The 20,789-nt window shown below is 41.6% G+C and overlaps 1 protein-coding gene across 1 annotated transcript; it reads left to right on the top strand.

The window, feature by feature from the left end:
• The first annotated feature begins 1,190 nt into the window (after positions 1-1,190).
• LOC143290482 (alpha-L-fucosidase-like) lies at positions 1,191-20,415 on the top strand. Its single transcript, XM_076599973.1, has 9 exons — positions 1,191-1,354; positions 4,160-4,393; positions 7,066-7,172; positions 9,179-9,309; positions 11,491-11,624; positions 12,915-13,012; positions 13,483-13,615; positions 15,263-15,433; positions 17,402-20,415. Exons 1-9 carry the CDS (start codon positions 1,239-1,241, stop codon positions 17,733-17,735), a joined length of 1,458 nt encoding a protein of 485 aa, XP_076456088.1. The 5' UTR covers positions 1,191-1,238; the 3' UTR covers positions 17,736-20,415.
• The last annotated feature ends 374 nt before the right edge of the window (positions 20,416-20,789 follow it).

Here is a 20,789-nt window from a genome sequence, read left to right as displayed (position 1 = left end):
GGAGGGAGGGGTGTAGGTGGGGGGGGGGGGGTAGTCTTTTGTAGAAGAGCATAGTCTCCAGAGACATGGGAGTCTACAGATTTTTCCCTGTTATTTTTTTCCTGTGGGTTTCCCCTGTCTGCCATCCCGACGGAACTCCAGGATTCGCCTCTGCAGTGGTCTTCGTTCCCCCTTCCGCCCTGTTCAACCCAAAGTCCCTCACGCCCCACTCCCTTTCCCAACCTCTATATTCCCAAGAACTTCCTTGTCCAGTGTATCCGTCCTTTGATACTTTCCTCACTTCGGCAGGCATGTGACTTCAGGCCTCTAGTGGGTTCATTACCACTGGTCGTCCACGGATGGGTTTGACTTTGGTTCAAGTGAAATAACGTTACATAGAACTGGTACTGCGCTGAGTTGCTCAGTCCCCTCCCCTGGAAAGAAAGTAGTGTTGCTGAAGGCTTGGGGTGTACCGGTCAGCGAGCAGTGAAATGCATTCCCTTGGGGACTGCTACGGATGCCGACTGAATTGGCCCAGCCAAGGCTGGAGACGTGAACACCCCAGGTTTTTGTTTGGTATTGTTTTTTGGTTGTTGTTTTTTCCTGTCAGCCAGCACTTTGGTCTTTGTCAGTGGTCTTTGCCCAGTCAGTCGGACTCTCGGGCATTCCTCGTTATTGTCAGTGAAGTATTTCCAGTTTCAGTCGCAAGGAGGCGTCACTGCCGTGCGTCAGTTTTGACAAACCCATATGTGCAACACCACACTGAGTGACTGATCTGCTTGGCACTGAGGTGCCTGACAGCAACATGTAACTGGCAAACGCGATAGTCGGGCCTTGGGTGCATGCACATGTTTGTGTACCCATCAGAGGGTCTTCTACATAATGTCTATTGCCACCCGTCTGAGAGGACAACACGTGTGGGTCAGTCTTTTTCAGTACGCCAAGTGCGTGCTTGGTTGATCGTCCAGTCAAATCCAAACGACGACAGACACGCACTCAGTTTGATTTTACAGACCTTGAACTTGGGAGAAAGGACGAGAGCTGGAATCGAACCCAGACTACACACACTATGCTGGCAGATAAGTCTTACCATAATGCCACCTTCTCATAGAAGAAGTAGGAGACATACATTATTAGAAGGGGCGTAACCGCATATTATTTCTTTTTTGGTTTCCTTAATATCTTCCCTTGATATACATCACATGACTCAATTCACGTGACAAAAACGGCCTGCTTGAGAGAGACTGAGAGAGAAGAAAATGGAAGGCGTCAACTTAAAACGTTGTCTTCCTTTGCTGATGCTTGCTGTATCATGCCAGGCTGTGCATTATACTCCGGACTGGAAGTCTCTGGATTCTCGGCCTTTGCCTTCGTGGTATGTTCAAATCGCCAAAAAACTTGGTTTGTTCGACACCGGATTGTTTGGGTCTCGATCAACATCAAGGTTTATTTTTGTCGAAAAGTTACCTAATGACTACGTAACCGCAAGTAGATAAATCCTTACTTCTCATACACTTGTCTTAGTTCATAGTGTTGTGAAGCGAATTATTTTCGGTTCATATTCGTTTGTGTGTGTGTGTGTGTGTGCGCGCGCGCGCGCGCGCATGAACAAATTCAAAGACTGGAATGAATTGCTGCTTGTGCCAGAGGAGAGTACCAGTATTATTAAGGAAGAAGAACTGGTGATTGTGGGTTCATGAAATGTAATCTAAGAAGCAGTTCTTCCGTTGATGGGACCAAATGTGATAGCAGGCAAGCCCTGACACTGTGCAGTGCCCATGAACTATCTTGCCAGTATGCCAGTCATGGGCAGCTTTCTCGAGATGTTCCATGTTTCCAATGGAGTTTCAGGAAGTGTGAAAGCATGTGACTTGATCATTCTGTTGTCTGTATCACATCAGGTTTATAAATATAAAAAAGAAAGTTAGGGAGGAGGTTAGGTGGATGTTTGAATTTGCAAAAAAGAAAAAGAAAAAAAGGAAGGTTCTTTTTGGTGCATTGTGATGTTTAACAGGTTAAAGTTTACTGTGTTTGAAGATCCCACAACCCTTTTAATTTTATGGCCATGGGAGCAGTGAATTCATACCCAGTGTCATTATGTGTCTCTGAGGACTCGGCATAGGAACTCGGGGGTAACTGGTCTCCTTCTTCCGCTTGGCCACTTAGTGCAAAACATCGTTGAACAGTCAGCAACAAACAACAGATATTTTGTAGTAACACCATCAAACACCAAACGGTACAAGAATTCCTTTGTTAGAACAACAGTGGAGCGGAATAACCAGCCTGGTGACGCTATCAAGTCAGCTGACTTCAGGCAGACGGTCCAGAGCCAACACCACTTGCCCTACTCTGGTGTGCAGACACCCGCACCCCCTCCCCGTTGTAGTTGTGGTCAACCCTTGGCTTCATCAATTCATTTACCCAGATCCAGACCTTCCCTGACTGAAGAGTGAAGTCAAGTACAACTCTAAGTACTCATTCACACCTGGGTGGAGTGAGGTGAATCAGTAAGGTGCCTTTCCCAAGGAAGCATCACCATGCTGAAATGGGGCCCCGAACACTGGTCAATAACTTGACTATTGGAATACTAAAAAGATACGGTTATTCTTCTTCTGCGTTCACTCGTATGCACACGAGTGGGCTTTTACGTGTATGACCGTTTTTACCCCGCCTTGTAGGCAGCCATACTCCGCTTTCGGGGGCATGCATACTGGGTATGTTCTTGTTTCCATAACCCACCGAACGCTGACATGGATTACAGGATCTTTAACGTGCATATTTGATCTTCTGCTTGCGTCTACACACGAAGGGGGTTCAGGCACTAGCAGGTCTGCACATATGTTGACCTGGGAGATTGTAAAAATCTCCACCCTCTACCCACCAGGCGCCATCACGGTGATTCAAACCCGGGACTCTCAGATTGACAGTCCAATGCTTTAACCACTCGGCTATTGCGCCCGTCGATACAATTATAAGTACGATGATCATGATGTGATTAGACAGACACAAAGGTAGGAGTGTGGAGTGATGGCCTAGAGGTAACGAGTCCGCCTAGGAAGCAAGAGAATCTGAGCGCACTGGTTCGAATCACAACTCGGCCGCCGATATTTTCTCCCCCTCCACTAGACCTTGAGTGGTGGTCTGGACGGTAGTCATTCGGATGAGACGATAAACCTAGGTCCCGTGTGCAGCATGCACTTAGCACACTTAAAAGAATCCACGGCAACAAAAGGGTTGTTTCTGGCAAAATTATGTAGAAAAATCCACTTTGATAGGAAAAACAAATAAAACTGCATGCAGGAAAAAATACAAAAAAATGGGTGGCGCTGTAGTGTAGCGACGCACTCTCCCTGGGGAGAGCAGCCTGAATTTCACACAGAGAAATCTGTTGTGATAAAATGAAATACAAATACAAATAAATACAAAGCCTGATTGATCAGGTGATTGTGATGGCTGATGTTGACAAAGTTATTGATGATGCTTAGTTAAGAACAGAGTCCAGGTAAGTGGTCAGTTAAAGTAACAGCGTATAGTCTCTCACAAAACGAAGTTGCATTAATAATGTGCTACTTTTACTAGTGATAGTTTAAATAGTTTGATTATTAGCATGAAATCATCATTAGTATTAGTTCATTGTAATTTTGATGATCAAAATTATTTTAACATATATTGTTGAAAAAAGCAAACCTATTTTAACCACTACTGTTCAGATATGATACAGCACACTGTGAGATTATAGCACATTGTTTTATGTTTCTACAGTGAGTACTCAGTTCTAAAAAAGGACTTATATATAATCCAACAGAACATTTTAGACTTCTAACAATCTAAGTACTACAAGTACAGCACTCGCATTTTATGATTTAACACATAATTTTTCTTTAATTTAAACGTTTCATTTTCATGGATTTCTGCAAATTATTAACAAAGTTGAAATCTATGATCTATCTATCTGTCTATTGTTTAAATACCTTTTTTTTAACCCATGAAAACATGAAATAAGTTTGGGAGAAGTTGTCTTTTGAGTTCAAAATGTAATTTTGCACACACACACACACACACACACACACACACACAACAAACTAACCAAAAACCAAAACGAAATGACAAACAAATCTTGCATGAATCTCTCTTGCTTTCCAAGTTCTTTGATATTCAGTGATGCTACTGCATTCACCAGGTATGACCAAGGCAAGATAGGCATCTTCCTGCACTGGGGAGTTTTCTCTGTGCCGTCCTTCGGCAGTGAGTGGTTCTGGTACCACTGGCAGACTCAGAAGCTGCCAGCCTACACCTTCTTCATGGAGATGAACTACAAGCCAGACTTCACCTATGCTGACTTCGCTCCGCAGTTCACAGCCGAGTTCTATGACCCGTATCGGTGGACGGACATCTTCAACAGCTCTGGAGCCAAGTGAGTTTGTGTGTTTCTGATGTAGAAGGGTTTGAACTGACCAATTATTCACAGCAGGTTTCATTTAAAAATGGAAATAGTCAACAGTCTCTCTCTGTGTCTGTCTCATGATTTTTTTAATGATTTTTTTTTTTTATAAAGAATTATTTTTAAATTCTATAAATCTTATCTTTATACAGAGTTTAGGTTTTGTTCAGCACACAATGGGTCATTTGATTTGTTCACCACAAAATCAATGGGTCATTTTAAAAATCAGTGGGTCAGGAAAAATATCCCTTTCTTCCTTCCTCATTGGCAATCCTTCAAGCCCCCATACCACACCACACAATGTGTTTCTTCATTTGTACATTTCTCTCTCCCTCTCTCTCTCCCTCTCTTGCTCTCTCGCTGTCTTGCTCTTTCTCACTCTCTTGCTCACACACACACACACACACACACACACACACACACACTCTCTCTTAATTTCTCTTACTGAGATGATAAAGTTATTCTGATTCTGATTGTGTGACTCTCTGTGGCATCTACAGTGGGAGAAACAGGAGGAACACCCAGACACTAAGTAACATTTTATTTCAATACATGTACTGTCACTCACGGTGACAGTCTTTAGGTCTTGCACACACCATGTGTACAAGGAGAAACCAAACACATTTAATTACACATACTTAATCGTGACCCAACTAGTGCAGACTCCGGCAGGGGTCTGACATTCCTGTCCTGTGCAAACTACTATCCACCTATGTGGAGAAAACGAAACTACGGCCGATAACCTTTCGGAAGTAGGTAACCTCCACTTTGTCCCGCTGGCTAGCGCCCTCTTTTTCCGGCAGCCATCATGACTCCTGTTCCTGTGCTCTTCATACGGCTAAGTTTTTTCTTATTTTCTGCCAGTCTGTCGATTCTCTGGCGTTCTTGTTTGTTAAATTATGTCTCCAACCAGGTCACATAATTATGTAGCTCGTTTGGGGAATCGTGCTAAAATTAAGGCGCGATCGCAATCGATTCGCTGACACTCTGGGCCCTCTACTCCTGGCCCTCTCAACAACGCCAGCCCGCCGCCTCCTCCATATGTGTGTCCTTTGTGGGATGGGGATGAACCTAAGAAGCAATATATATATATATGCTCTATCTATCTATAGACAGACAGATAGGATGTATCATACTATAGATATATATAGATATAAAGATATTTGTATAGCTATAGATAAATATGAGAAGTATCATGTAATTGAAATTTTTGTACAATAAACATACATGTAAATAAACCAGATGCTTTTTCAGTTCTCAGTATCGTTTAATTATGTTATGAATTATAACAAGATATGTAATAAACAAGATGCCTTCTGCACGCACCACCAGATTGAAGTTGTATCCCTCCCCTTTTCCTTCTTGCCTTATCACCTTTCCCTTGTTCCTTCCTGCTTTTGTTCATTCATTCTGTCATTCTTTCATTCTTTCTTTCCTAAACTTACTGTGCGCCAACAGCAAAGAGAGCTGATCAAAAGAGAGAGCTGATCAATAAGATCAATAGTTTCTCCACTGCAGTGGAAATTAATTTTCACTTTAGCTTAGTCTTTTGTGAAGGACAATAACTCTCAAAGTTAAAGGAGGCTTCTTCTTCTGCGTTCGTGGGCTGCAACTCCCACGTTCACTCGTATGCACACGAGTGGGCTTTTACGTGTATGACCGTTTTTACCCCGCCATGTAGGCAGCCATACTCCATTTTCGGGGGTGTGCATGCTGGGTATGTTCTTGTTTCCATAACCCACCGAACGCTGACATGGATTACAGGATCTTTCACGTGCGTATTTGATCTTCTGCTTGCCGTATACACATGAAGGGGGTTCAGGCACTAGCAGGTCTGCACATATGTTGACCTGGGAGATCGGAAAAATCTCCACCCTTTACCCACCAGGCGCCATCACCGTGATTCGAACCTGGGACCCTCAGATTGACAGTCCAACGCTTTAACCACTCGGCTATTGCGCCCGTCAGTTAAAGGAGGCAAGATTGCGTTACCTCTTAGCGCTGCAGCCTTGGGGACAAGTCAGTCTTGAGGACCATCCAAATGTCCACTGTCTTAAAGCCCTCTTTGCCGAGAGAGTCAGGATGTAACTTTGGCAAGACAGTCTCTGCTATAATCAAATTCTGGCCCAGGTAGTCGAGACAGCACTTGCCGCCTCCTGCTGTTCTCCTCTGCTGCTTCGCCAATAGCTTTTTCCCCAAAGCAGTCAATGCCCTGCCTCTCGAACAAATCCAGTATGATAACTAGAATTGTGCAATCAACAACCATCTACCTGAAGATCTAGTCATCAGCCCCGTCCACATGTAATATGCGGCTTCTGTTCAAACGTGTGTGTATGTTGTGTGTTGTGTGTGTGTGAGTGAGAGAGAGAGAGAGAGAGAGAGAGAGAGTGAGTGAGTGTGCATGTGTGTGTGCAGTGTGTACATGTGTGAGTATTCACAAGTTTTTATATTGATACGCACTTGTATGTATCCTAATTTCTACTGTATCTGTGTTTGTGTATGATTTTGTTATGTACTATCCCCCCAATATTCCTTGTGACCCCGGTACACTTGGTAATAAAGACATTCTGTTCTATTCTATTCTGTTCTGATGGTCATAGTGGGTCACAGATGACTATCAATGTCATACGTCTTTCTGCGTGCAGTTACATAGTGCTGGTCAGTAAGCACCATGAGGGGTACACCAACTGGCCCTCCAAGTACTCCTGGAACTGGAACTCCATGGACGTTGGACCTAACCGGGATCTGGTTGGTCAGTGCGCTTAACCGATCTCCTTTTGCTTCATGCTGCTGCTGCTTTGCCTCCTCCTGTTCAAGTACAGCCTTCTTCTTCTGACTCTGATTAATACTTCTCTTTTTTTTGTTTTTGTTTTTTTGTTGTGGTAGAAGAGATGCCACTGCTGTTGCCGATACTCTTCTTTTTTTTTTCTTCTTGTTCTTGCTCTTCTCCTTCTTGTTCTTGTTCTTCTTGTTCTTCTTCTTCTGGTTCTTCTTTTTCTTCTATTTCTTATCATTCTTCTTCTCATTCTTGGTGTTGTTGTTGTTCTTCTTCTCATTCTTCTTTTTCTTCTGCTCACTCCTCTTCTTCAACTTCTGCTCCTCCTGCTTCTCCTCTTTCTCCTTTTTTTTCCTGCAAGTCTGTGAAGAGTGACTGACTGGTGCGCCACACTGAAGAATTGGTCACCAGATCTTCTTCGTTTGTGGGCTGCAACTCCCACGTTCACTCGCATGTACACGAGTGGGCTTTTATGACCGTTTTTACCCCGCCATGTAGGCAGCCATACTCTGATTTCGGGGATATGGTAACCCGATTCCTCCAGTGCTGTCAGCTGTGTGTCAAACTAAAGTTTGATCACTGAATATGATCATTTGAAAAAAGCTGTAGTTTTGTTGTCAGATTAAGGTACATCAGCATAGTGCAACTGATGTTCTTCTGGAGGAAAGAATGTTTGTGGTCTGTCAGTTTGTGATTTGGGTTTCTTCAGTGAAATATGATTACAATTACTCAATTTGTCTGACATGGTAGGTTGGTTGATTTGCCTGTTTAAGGAAAAAGTATTGTTTTTGTTTTGTTTACATGATTTCTTGTCTGGTGTGGTTTTTGCTGTGGATGGTTTGTTACTTGATTTGTGATGTGTTTTCAGCCCTCAGACAGCTCTATGAGGTTAGCGGGGCTGTAGTTTAACTAAGCCAGTCTGCAGTTTGAAGTGAATGGAATTGAATCTCTGTGCCCTGGTTTGTTTTTGTTTTTGTTTTTTTCTGACTGTGTGATTTCTTTTATTATTTCTGCCGTGAGTGCTTCCCACATAGGTTTTTATGTATGAACAATTAGAGGGGTGTGCACAGAATAAGACCATCTGGCATTTATAAACAAAGCCTGCACATGATAGCTTCGAGAAGAACTGCTGCTGCAGTATCATCAAGGCCCATGAGAAGGGTGAACAGTGAACAGTGAAACTTTATTTAAAACAAAACAAAACACATAGATGTAAAAAGACACATACACTATACCATTACAGAAAAAATACAAAGAGCAGCGCTGGCGCAAAAAAGAAAAAGAAAAAGGAAGAGATTAAGTAAGACAATGAACAATCAGTCGATCAAACAATCAGAAGAAGAAGGCAGCAGCAGCAGTGCCCCCAAAACCTGGACAGTTTCCCTGCCCTCATTGCAGATGCCCATGCAGATCCAAACTGGACTCCATATCCAAATACATGAGCGTTTACCAAACGAGACTGAGTAGTGCACAGATCCTTTGTCAGTGTTGAACACAACAGACTACCAAGACTTTTCTCCTTCACTCATTCTTCTCCATGTAAGAGTTAACCCGTACTGTGATGGCTTCCCTTGTGGAACTAGTATGAGTATTTTTTTTTTTTTTTTAACCAATACACTATTCAGTATTCTAATTTCTTTTGTTTTTGATTGATACAGTTGGCATTCTGAAGTGAGCCATATACAGATTCCGGTAGCATGAAAATGAAGCTTTGTTTGACTGATTGAATTAACAATTCTCCATCTATTTTTCACCATTTTAGTGAGCAACCCTACTTTTTACTGCAGTGGCCTCGTGTATCGCTGGTCCAGGAGAGTTGTAGTTCTACCCCTGTCAGTAGGCATGTAGAAAAAAAAACTTTTAAAAATTTCTTGTTATTTGCTCGTCCTAAAAAGTTCTGAATGATAAATTACACTTTCAAGTTCTACTTATTTAATTTGAATTTTTAATAATTTTTGCTGCCGTTTTGTACTGTGTCTTAGGTGAGCTGGCGCAGGCAGTGCGAGAGAAGACCAACATCCACTTTGGCCTGTACCACTCGCTGTTTGAGTGGTACCACCCCCTCTTCCTCCAGGACCAGGCCAATGGGTTCAGGACTCAGGACTTTGTCAAGGTGTGTTCACTCGTTTCTGCCCTGACTCTCAGCACCACTTAGACACCATTGCACCAGAGCAGCAAGGGGACTAATTTACACAGTATTTCTGTCAATTTAAAGGATGAAGTGGTCAGTTTCAGTGTATATTCTATTTTTTACTGCATTGGAATAGCAGGGAAGTCTGGTCAGGCTTTAAACCCCCCACACCCCCTGCAGGGATGCAAGAGTTAAGTCACTGGACTAAGGGCCCCAATCAGGGACTTAGATAGTTTTGAATTTTTGGAGTGGCACCTAATTTGCATGACATTGTGAGATAAGTATATCTGAACTGACCTTTCTATTCTCCACTGCGATCAATAAATGCAGTGCGTGTTGCTGTGCACACAAATGAGTTATTTTTCACGGTGACTGGTTCATGTGAACAGAGCGTGTCAACAATAGCTGCTGACCCAGTTTCTTTTCAGTAACAAGGCAGACAACAGAATTAGGCAAATGGGCCCTATTGTGGCTATATAACATTCGGAATTTGATCTGTTTCAAACTCTGTGTGCTTTCCTGGGTTTGTTTACAAGTCATCAGTCAGTGTGTGCAAATTTTTTTGGGAAAAAAAAAGATACATTTAGCATCTCACTGTATGATAGCATAAAAAGGAAGTTTTATATTTTGTCCCCAACTAACTTTGTTATGTAACTGGTCAGTTTCAAAGTTTTCTGTTCAAGAATTCTAACATTCTGTTTTTATTATTGCTAACCCAATTCAGGGGAGCTAACTGGCAGTACTGAGTTGAGCCATCAGCTGACAGCACAGACAGTGCTTCCCCATGCCATGAAGCCATCCACTGATGGTTCGCATCTATTCCAGTTTTTCCTTCATCTGAGTTTGGTTCATTGAGCACAAAAAGACTGAATAGCTAGTTTCATGCATGTGGTATATAAATACTATTTGAATGAGCATATGTCAGGATAAAGACCCCTTTCTTTTTGGTTATGATTTGCTAAATTACCACATGGAAGGCATTTGAAGGGTTTTGCCTCATATGCCAGAAAAGGCATCAAGAACTTTGACAGTCAGAGACAGTGGTCCTAGTCAGTGAACTTACACAACTTTGCAAGCTGTGCAAATGATTATTGATAGGAATAACGATGGAGATGGATCTGTCTTGACTTCTGATTTGTTAGAACATGAATGTGATGACAACGGCAGTGATGAAACTTTGCAACATTCAACACTTGTTCAGTCAAGCAGTGTAAGTGAACAGCATTGTCGAACAAGGTGGAAAGTTTTTTTTTTGTATGCGCAAAAATGTTATTTCCTCTTCAAAATGCCTGAATCACTTCTATACAATCAAAATAATTGGTAAGTCAACCCACATTCAGAGTCCTTATTCATTGTCCATAAAACATTCAACTTTCCTTTCTGTATCTCTTAATCTGATCAATTTTGTGTTCCCAAAAAACCTGAATCCTCAAAATTTCCTGGCAAGAGGAGAGCACTTATTTGCAATATTCTCAGGCACTGACCAGGATAATCAAACTGGCTGTTCAACCTCTTGACCTCAAGTATATAAACCAGAGAAGGGATACAACTGTTGGTGAATATCTGGGTGATTTTTATGACAACGTTTGAGTGCAGTACAGGCATTTTGGAGTCCTTTTATTTATCTGTCTATTTATCTATGTATTAAAAAAAAAAAAATTGTTATGAACATGGCTAGAATCAAAATATGAAACTGTCCCAAGATGTAATTATTAATTTTGATGTTGATAGTCCTGATAGTGATAATTGTAAATTGTTTTGAACATTGACAGATGGGGTATTGTGAGAGTGCTACACAGAATTGTGTAAAGTAGTATAGAGTGTTACAGTATTGTGTAAATGACAGCATTTACACATTCCACATTTTTTTAACACTTGTGTTGGTTTGAAAAATAAGTCATACATCCAGTAGCAATCAATATATTTTTGACACACGTTGATTTAAAAAATGAAAATGAAATGTTGACCCCCATGATATCTGGTGAAAATATTTTGCAACATTTTTTTTAGGAATTTTTACGGAATGTGTCATAATAGCTGGTTTGAGATGGGAATGTTTTTGTATTCAACTGTCTGACATTCAAAAACTATTGAAAAGGTAAGTTTTCGATACATTAGGCTGATATCTGAGAGCCGCATTGGCATTCCCCATGCCTGTCACAGACTAAGACCATGCCAGAGCTGTATGAGCTGGTGAATCGATACAAGCCGGATATTGTGTGGTCTGATGGAGACTGGATGGCGTCCGATGATTACTTCATGTCCAAAGAGTTCCTGGCTTGGCTGTATAATGAAAGGTACTGTGAAGCTTGTGATGGTGGTGTTTTTTAATTTAATTTTATTATATTTTTTTAATGCAGAAAGTTTCTGAAGGCTGTAAGCTTTAAAAACCACACTGTCTTGTTGAGAAGTGTCCAGTGTTTCACACTATAGGTCTGTCTTCAGGGACTGTGCTGTCTGGAAATGACAGCGGAGACAAAGGCAAGAGAAGTTATGTGTATTATTCAGTAAAGAAAGCAAACAATGGACAAAGGTGCAAATATAGATCAGGTTTTGTTTATTTTGTGGGGGGGGGGTGGGGGGGGGGGTTAGGGGTTTGCAAGTTCATGTCAATGTGTGCATGCAAGCTAGCAAGTGTGCTGTGCACATAAAAAATATATGTAGCTACTTTCATTTTCTCTGCATAGGTGGGTAGTAGTTTGAACAGGACAGGAATCAGACCCCTGCCGGAGTTTGCACTAGTAGGTCCCAGTAAGTATGTTACATAAACGTAATTTTAGGAAGAAAATTTACTTTTGTGCATGCAGGGTAAAGGGGGACACGTGTGGGTGTGTATTTGTGCTTGTATTTTGAATTTTAACTTGCTTGCAAGGAAATTGTGTTTATTTAATGAAGACATAAATTGAAATAGAGAGGTCAGAAGTCTGAACTGAATCCAATCCTGTAATATGATAGAAATTTCAGAAAAACTTAGAGGTGGTGGTGGAAAGGTAGCAGACATTTCTTCTCAAATATGAACTGAGGGGAATGGAGTCAAGTCCTGCAAAGGACATTATTAAAGTGGTTTGTGGAAGGTTAAAGCATAGCACAGTTTTCTTCCTTAATTACAAAACATGAAATGCTAGACAATAAAATTGTTCTGCTTCAGCCAGCAAAATTTTCACATTGCAAATATGGACTTTCAGGGCATGGAAATTTCAGTGTATCAATAAACAAATTGTTTCCTTTCAGTTAGCAAAATATTCTCATAGCTAATATTGTTTCAAAGTATGGCATGTTCACCTTGTCAATAAACAAAATTTGTTTTCCCCTCAGTCAGCAAAATTTCTATGTAGCGAATATGAAGCTTCAAAGTATGGTGTGTTCAGCTTGTCAGTAAACAAAAATTGTTTTCCCTCAATCAGCAAAATTTCCATGTAGCTAATATGAAATTTCAAAGTATGGCGTGTTCAGTGTATCAAAAAAAAAAAAAAAAAAAAAAAAAAAAAAAAATCAGCAGAATTTTTAAGTAGCTAATATGAAATTTGATGTATGGCATATTCAGCGTGTCAGTAGATTAAAAAAAATGGAAAACTGTCTGCCTTCAGTCCTGTGAAGGACCGAGTGGTGGTGAATGACCGCTGGGGCAACAACACTCGCTGCAAACACGGTGGATTCTGGAACTGTGAGGACCACTTTGATCCAGGTGAGTCCCAGTTGTCTTTTGTGCTGATTACAGACCTGTCTAACTGACCATACTTTGCCGCTAATGAGATCCCAAGTATGCTTGTACATGTTGTGGTATAAAAAAAAAAAGAAAAAAAAAGAAGCTGTTATTGAAATGGTGAAAAGTTTGAAATGAAAATGTTTGGCTGTCACTTGGATTGTGGCTGAAAGGCAGAAGCATATGCACAGTAAGTGGATGAAAGTGACAGCTTTTGTTTGCCTTGCAGCCCAAAAGTTACAGTTATAGACATAATCTATCTATCTTTCTCTCTATTCATAATCAATAATACATTTTGTATATTTTGTATATTTATATATCGGATATGTCTATCTCTCTCTCTCTCTCTCTCTATATATATATATATGTGTGTGTGTGTGTGTTCTTTCTTTGTTTATCCATTTATCTATTTATTCTTTATTTTCCTGTTTTTTTATTTTTTCCCCCTACAGGCAAACTGTTGCCACACAAGTGGGAGAACTGCATGACAGTGGACAAGTATTCATGGGGCTACCGTCGCAACGCCAGACTCCAGGACATTCACACCATGGACGAACTCATTGCTCAGCTTGTCCGCACAGTCAGGTAAGAGTTGATTGGTCAGCTGTTGAATAGTATCGTGTCAGGTCGGAGTTGATTGCTCAGCTGTTGAATAGTATCGTGTCAGGTCAGAGTTGATTGCTCAGCTGTTGAATAGTATCGTGTCAGGTCAGAGTTGATTGGTCAGCTGTTGAATAGTATCGTGTCAGGCCAGCTGTTGAATAGTATCGTGTCAGGTCGGAGTTGATTGTTCAGCTGTTGAATAGTATCGTGTCAGGTCAGAGTTGATTGCTCAGCTGTTGAATAGTATCGTGTCAGGTCAGAGTTGATTGCTCAGCTGTTGAATAGTATCGTGTCAGGTCGGAGTTGATTGCTCAGCTGTTGAATAGTATCGTGTCAGGTCAGAGTTGATTGCTCAGCTGTTGAATAGTATCGTGTCAGGTCAGAGTTGATTGGTGAGCTGTTGAATAGTATCGTGTCAGGTCAGTTGATTGCTCAGCTGTTGAATAGTATCGTGTCAGGTCGGAGTTGATTGCTCAGCTGTTGAATAGTATCGTGTTAGGTCGGAGTTGATTGCTAAGCTGTTGAATAGTATCGTGTCAGGTCAGAGTTCGTGTCAGGTCAGAGTTGATTGCTCAGCTGTTGAATAGTATCGTGTCAGGTCGGAGTTGATTGGTCAGCTTGTTCGCACTGTTGGATCGGGGTTCATTGCTGAGTTCGTTGGTATATTCAGGTCAGAGTTCATTGCTCAGCTGTTGAATGGTATTTTGTTGGGTCAGAGTTCATTGCTCAGCTCGTTTGTATTGTCAGGTCAGAGTTCATTGCTCAGCTTGTTCACACTATCAGGTCAGAGTTCATTGCTCAGCTTGTCTGCACTGTCAGGTCAAAGTTTATTGCTTAGCTGTTGAATTGTATTGTTTCGGGTCAGAGTTTATTGCTCAGCTCGTTTGTATTGTCAGGTCAGGTCAGAGTTCATTGTTCAGCTTGTATGCTCTGTAAGGTCAGAGTTCATTTCTTGGTAATATGCTGTTTAGGGTCAAGAGTTCATTGTTCTGTTTGTTCTCGCTGTCAGATCAGAGTCCACTGCTGAAAAAATGTGCAAATGAATTCATTGCTGAGCTAGTAATATGCCATCCAACATCAGAGTTCACATCATTCTCACTGTCATGTCAGAGTTCATTGCTCAGCTAGTGTGGCATGTCAGGTCAGATTTGTTGCTCAGTATGTTTGCACTGTCAGGTCAGTTTTTTGCTCAGCTAGTGTGCTGTGTAAGGTCAGACTTCATTGCTCAGTCAGCATGCTGTGTTGAGTCAGAGTTCATTGTTGAGTGATTATGCAGTGTAAGATCAGAGACTAGTGCTTAGCTACTAATCTGTTTTGCTGTTAGCTCACAGTAGAGTATTGTTGTTTTGGGGGTTTTTTTTGCCAGTGAGTCCTGAGAATGCAGTTTGGATGTTTAGGTGCTGTTAACAGATTGATGATTTGAAGAAAAATATTTTTTGTTTCATATTGTGTTTTCTCCACGTCTGTCTGTTGTGTATATTCTGTATGTTCTGTCTATTCCACTCTGTATAGTCTTTGTATATGACTTTATGACTGTGTGTGTATTTTCCATGTGTGTGTGTGTGTGTGCACCCTAGCCTTGTTTGCCGGCATTTGCTTTCTGACCTTGAGCGTGTCACATCGAAACAGCTGTGGCGGTAACCTGCTGGTGAACGTGGGCCCCACCAAGTCAGGGGAGATCGCTCCGGTGTATGAGGAGCGCCTGCGACAGATGGGTCAGTGGCTGGCCGTCAACGGGGAGGCTGTGTATGGGTCCAAGCCTTGGACCGTCCAGAACGACACCACCAACCCGAACGTCTGGTGGGTCGTTGTCTTTGTTTGCTTTTCGTATCCAGTTTTTATTGGGGTTTTTTTGTGTGTGTGTCCAGTTTTTATCGTCACCATGAGAAAGGCACATGCTGTGATGTCGAGGGGTGTCTTGATGATGGCCTTATGATGATAATGATGATGATGAATTGATGTAGAGACACCATGGCATTACTGGTCAAGTGTTGGGAATTATGATTCAGTGTTCATTAGTGGTGGTGGTGTGCGTCCATCGAGATCGATGATGACCATCGTTGTCATCCAGCTGGGGGATGGGGGGAGGGTGGTGGTGGGGGGGGATGCTCATGAGTCTATCTGTGAATGCGCAGATGGCTGAATAGTCCAATCTGCGCACGAAATGTTACGCTGACAGTTGGGGCAGACAAAGACGGGCATATCATTGTCAGGGAGCTTGTTTGTCCGTGACTTTCTGGCCTGCCTCTTCTGAACAGCTGCAGCAGTCCTGTTGGCCTCGCACAATTTGGCGTTTTGGTTTTGTGTCCTTGGACTCGTCTAATTTTTCTCACTCCACCCACATGTGAAAGGCGACTCTGTGGTGACTGTGGGTGACCCTGTGTTGACTACAGTTGACAGGCGCAATAGCCGAGTGTTTTAAGCGTTGGACTTTCAGTCTGAGGGTCCCGGGTTCGAATCCAGTAACGACGTCTGGTGGGTAAAGGGTGGAGATTTTTCCAATCTCCCAGGTCAACATATGTGCAGACCTGCTTGTGCCTGAACCCCCTTCATGTGTATACACACGCAGAAGATCAAATACGCATGTTAAAGATCCTGTAACCCATGTCAGTGTTCAGTGGGTTATGGAGACACGAAAATACCCAGCAGGCATTAACCACGACAGAGTCATCGGCAGGTCGATGTTGGTCGTGTAATGGAAAGAAGAGGAGGAGGAAGGTTAAAGCTGCAGAATGAGAGGAGTGAGCCCCGCTTTCCTTTGCTGAGCCCTGGACTCAGGTGGATATGAATTCACTGCGCTGATTGCCCTAAAAAGCTTTGAGACATTAAAAAAAAAAAAGTGTTCACCTTATAGTTTCATGTATGAACACACCAAAGAACACTTTTTATAAAAAAAACAGAATACATATTTTCAAAGGGTCTGAACTGGCGTAGCGATCCAAAACCGGTACTGATTGGAAGCGAAGTGTTGTGATCATCACTCTTGAAAGATTCTGTTACATGACTGTGGTGACACACTGATGACTTTTAGGACTGTGGTGACTTGACGACTGTGGGTGACTGATGATTGTGTTGACATTATGGTGACTTTACGACTGTGGTGACTCCGTGATGACTTAATGGCTGTGGAGACTGTTATGATTTTACGACTGTGGTTACCCTGTGATGACTTTGATGACTCCATGATTATGTTGTGATTGTGGTTACCCTGTGATGACTGTAGTGACTCCATGATGACTTTATGACTGTGGTTACCCTGTCATGACTTTGATGACTCTGGTTACCATGTGATGACTCCATGATTACGTTGTGAGTGTGGTTACCCTGTGATGACTGTAGTGACTCCATGATGACTTTATGACTGTGGTTACCCTGCGATGACTGTGGTTACCCTGTGATGACTCCATGATTACGTTGTGAGTGTGGTTACCCTGTGATGACTGTAGTGACTCCATGATGACTTTATGACTGTGGTTACCCTGTCATGACTTTGATGACTGGTTACCCTGTGATGACTGTGTTGACTCCATGATGACTTTATGACTGTGGAGACTGTTATGATTTGATGAATGTGGTTACCCTGTGATGACTTTGACTGTAGTGACTCCGTTATGACTTTATGACTGTGGAGACTGTTATGACTGTGGTGACTCTGTGATGACTGCAGTAACTCGGTAATAACCTTTGGTGACTCAGTAATGACCTGTGGTGACTCAGTAATGACCTGTTGTCTCAAATGACCCGTGGTGACGGTGCTACACAACGCAGGTACACGGCCAAGCCGAACGGGGCAGGAGGCACCACAGTGTACGCCTTCCTCCTGCAGTGGCCCACGGACCCCTTCCTCAAGCTGGGCGCCCCCACGCCCTCCCCCAACACCCGTGTCACCCTGCTGGGTTACCAGGGGCAACCGTTCGGCTACAAGAGTGGCGCCACGGGGGGGATGGTGGTTGACGTCCCCACGATCGCCCTGGACAAGATCCCCTGCCGGTGGGGGTGGGTGCTGAGGCTGGACGGGCTTGCCAATCAGGAGGCCACGCCCCCCAAGATGGCCGACCTGCTGCGGAAGATGGGCAAGGATGGGGTTGTGAATTTCTGGTGATGCTGGTGTGGTTTGTTAGGTGTGTGTGGGAGTTTGGGGTGGGGTGGTATGGTAGTGAGTGGTGTCTTGTATAGTGTTAAGTTTGCTTTTGTATGTGTTTAGTTTTTTTTTTTTCATGTGTTTATAATTTGTTTTTGTATGTGTTGAGTTTGCTTTTGTATGTTGTGTACACCAGCATAATATGCACATGCATGCACACACTCATATGCATGCCCATACACACACACTCTCTTTCTCTCTCTCCTCTCTCTCTCTTCCTCTCTCATAAGCTATGGTCTCCAAAAAAGGCTTTGTATGCTGTGTCTACATAATTATGAAATCCTTATCAAAACACTTAGAACAGGAAACAGTGTATACAACTATGCAATTGATATCCATAAAGCCTTTAATAATTATGCTGGAAACTGTTAGACTTTTAGTACTTACATGATGCTTTATTTTAATCCCAGATTTTTTTTAAAGAAAAGGTTATGGAGTAAAGAAAATCATATGATTTCTGCTTATACACATATGAGGACTTGACTATCTTGAATCTGTGATAACAGTACTGTAAACTACTTTGTAAATGCTCAGTAGCCAATATATGACACCCCCACTTTGGGTTAAAAACTTTGCATTGGGTAAAATACCTGGTGATCAGCAGTGCAGTTTAAGAACAAGCCATAAAGAATAGAATGTCTTCTTGAGATAGCAATGTGTCATTGAAAAACAGTATGAGAGCATGTCGTTACTCCTGACAAAGAAGGAAATGTGTACTTGAGATATGTTTGTGTCATTGAAAAACTGAACGAGAGCATGTCATTACTCCTGACAAAGAAGGAAATGTGTACTTGAGATATCCGCATGTCACTGAAAAACTGAACCAGAGCATGTCATTACTCCTGACAAAGAAGGAAATGTGTACTTGAGATATCCGCATGTCACTGAAAAACTGAACCAGAGCATGTTGTTACTCCTGACAAAGAAGGAAATGTCCTTGAGATAGCAACGTGTCATTGAAAAACTGAACAAGAGCATGTCATTACTCCCGACAAAGAAGGAAATGTCTACTTGAGATATCATTGTCATTGAAAAACTGAATGAAAGTGTTTACTCTTGACAAAGAAGGAAATACCCTCTTGAGATATCGTTGTCATTGAAAAACTGAATGAGAGCATGTCATTACTCCTGACAAAGAAGGAAATGTCTACTTGAGATAGCATCGTGTCATTGAAAAACCAAATGAGAGCATGTCATTACTCCATGACACAGTGTCTGGTTTCAGTTGCTGTTTTGTTCTGACTGTCAGTCCAGCCAGTGCTGTGTGATGAACTTTAGTCAGGGAATGGGCCCCTGCAAAGGGGAAAAGTACTCAGTGAACACCCACTCTCCAACTTCATGGTGAACTCTTTTTCCTTCCTTTCTTTCTTTTTTATTCTGATTTTTTGGGTACATTATTGTAATACATTTATGCAAGGTTTTCTTTAAAAGAAACATCAAATGAGTAACAATAAAACAAATAAATAAATAAATACGTACAGAAAAAAAAAAGATTTACACACATATACACATACACCCCTGAATAGATTTACACACATATACACATACACCCCTGTATAGATTTACACACATATACACCCCTATACACACACATCCCTAAGTAAATCAACTGCAAGCATTAGTATTGACAAGAAGAACGAAGAATCACATTCTCTTGCATGGCTGTTCAATAGCTGAACACATTTTCAAAATTCCATTTATGAAGGCAAAGTGTATCATCACCATACCATATACAAATTTTGCTTCAGCAAAGCTGTCAGGAAAACCAGGAAGCCAGCACACATTTTCATGATCAGGACAGGTTTGACGATAGTTTGAAAGTGTTTCAACAGCAATACAAATATCTAGCCATATTTTCTCATAAAAGCATATTCAAAAGCCTTTCAAGATTTTTCTCTTTTTACTTCAGGGTGAAATTTGTGCAAAAGTGGGGTTAAGCACTTACAAAGTAGTTTACAGTAACTTGTCCCAAGTCATAAGAGAGATCTGTTCATTCAGTGATAATTCATGTGTCATTGGTTTCATATCGGATAGCGTGTTCATTGTGAACTTCTCTACCTCAATGGTAAGTGCTTGTCTGCAGATTCTTACGGATGAGTGTCTTGATCTGAAAACTGCTGGGTTTTGGAAGGAAGGAACTGTTACATGGAAATGATAATCATTGATAAATTTCTAAAAGTCTGTGTGTGGGCGAGTGTTATGTGTGAGTGTGTAGTGTGTATGCAAGCTGTTTCTTGTGTGCTCATGTGCACATTTGCATTTGCTCTTTATTTGCAGTACAGATGCTCTGTATATCTGATGTTGTGTGTGTTTGTATGCTTGTGTGTGATAATTTGGAACACATTCCGTTTGAAATATTTTTTTCACAACACATACTTTACCGTGACCCACTAGTGCAGACTCTGGCAGGGAGTCTAATTCCTGTCCTGTGCAAACTACTATCCACCTATGTGGAGAAAAAGAAAGTACTATTATGTACTGTAGTAGTTATGAAGTTCAATCAAGGACTGCACAATCAATTGATCTGCCTGTTTAATGTATTTTCATGAAAAATGTTTTATACTTTCTTATTTTATATAGTCTTGAAAACTATCATAGTGTCAAAAGATTACAATGTAACTAAACAAGAATTTATATCATACTGAAGCCTTTGTATACTATAGAAAGAGTTGAATTAGTGATTGTATGTGTGTGAGCATTGATAAGTTTCATACTATTTTTTTGTTGTTGTAAATCATTATTGGACTGGTTTTTTTCCCCAGAAATTGTGCATATAATGCCATTTCATTTTGAAGAAATGCAGAATTGAATAAATATATTGAGACAAGAGAGAAAATGAATGTTTTCATAAGCGTGTGTACAGGTATCAGTATCGGTATCCGTAGCTCAAGGAGGCGTCACTGCGTTCGGACAAATCCATACACGCTACCCCACATCTGCCAAGCAGATGCCTGACCAGCAGCATAACCCATCATGCTTATTCAGGCCTTGAGAAAAAAAAAAGTAAAAAAGAAG

The sequence above is a fragment of the Babylonia areolata genome, chromosome 15 (genome assembly GCF_041734735.1).
Source record: "Babylonia areolata isolate BAREFJ2019XMU chromosome 15, ASM4173473v1, whole genome shotgun sequence".
In the NCBI taxonomy this organism is placed as follows: Eukaryota; Metazoa; Mollusca; class Gastropoda; order Neogastropoda; family Buccinidae; genus Babylonia; species Babylonia areolata.
This window is presented reverse-complemented; position numbering and strand designations above follow the sequence as displayed.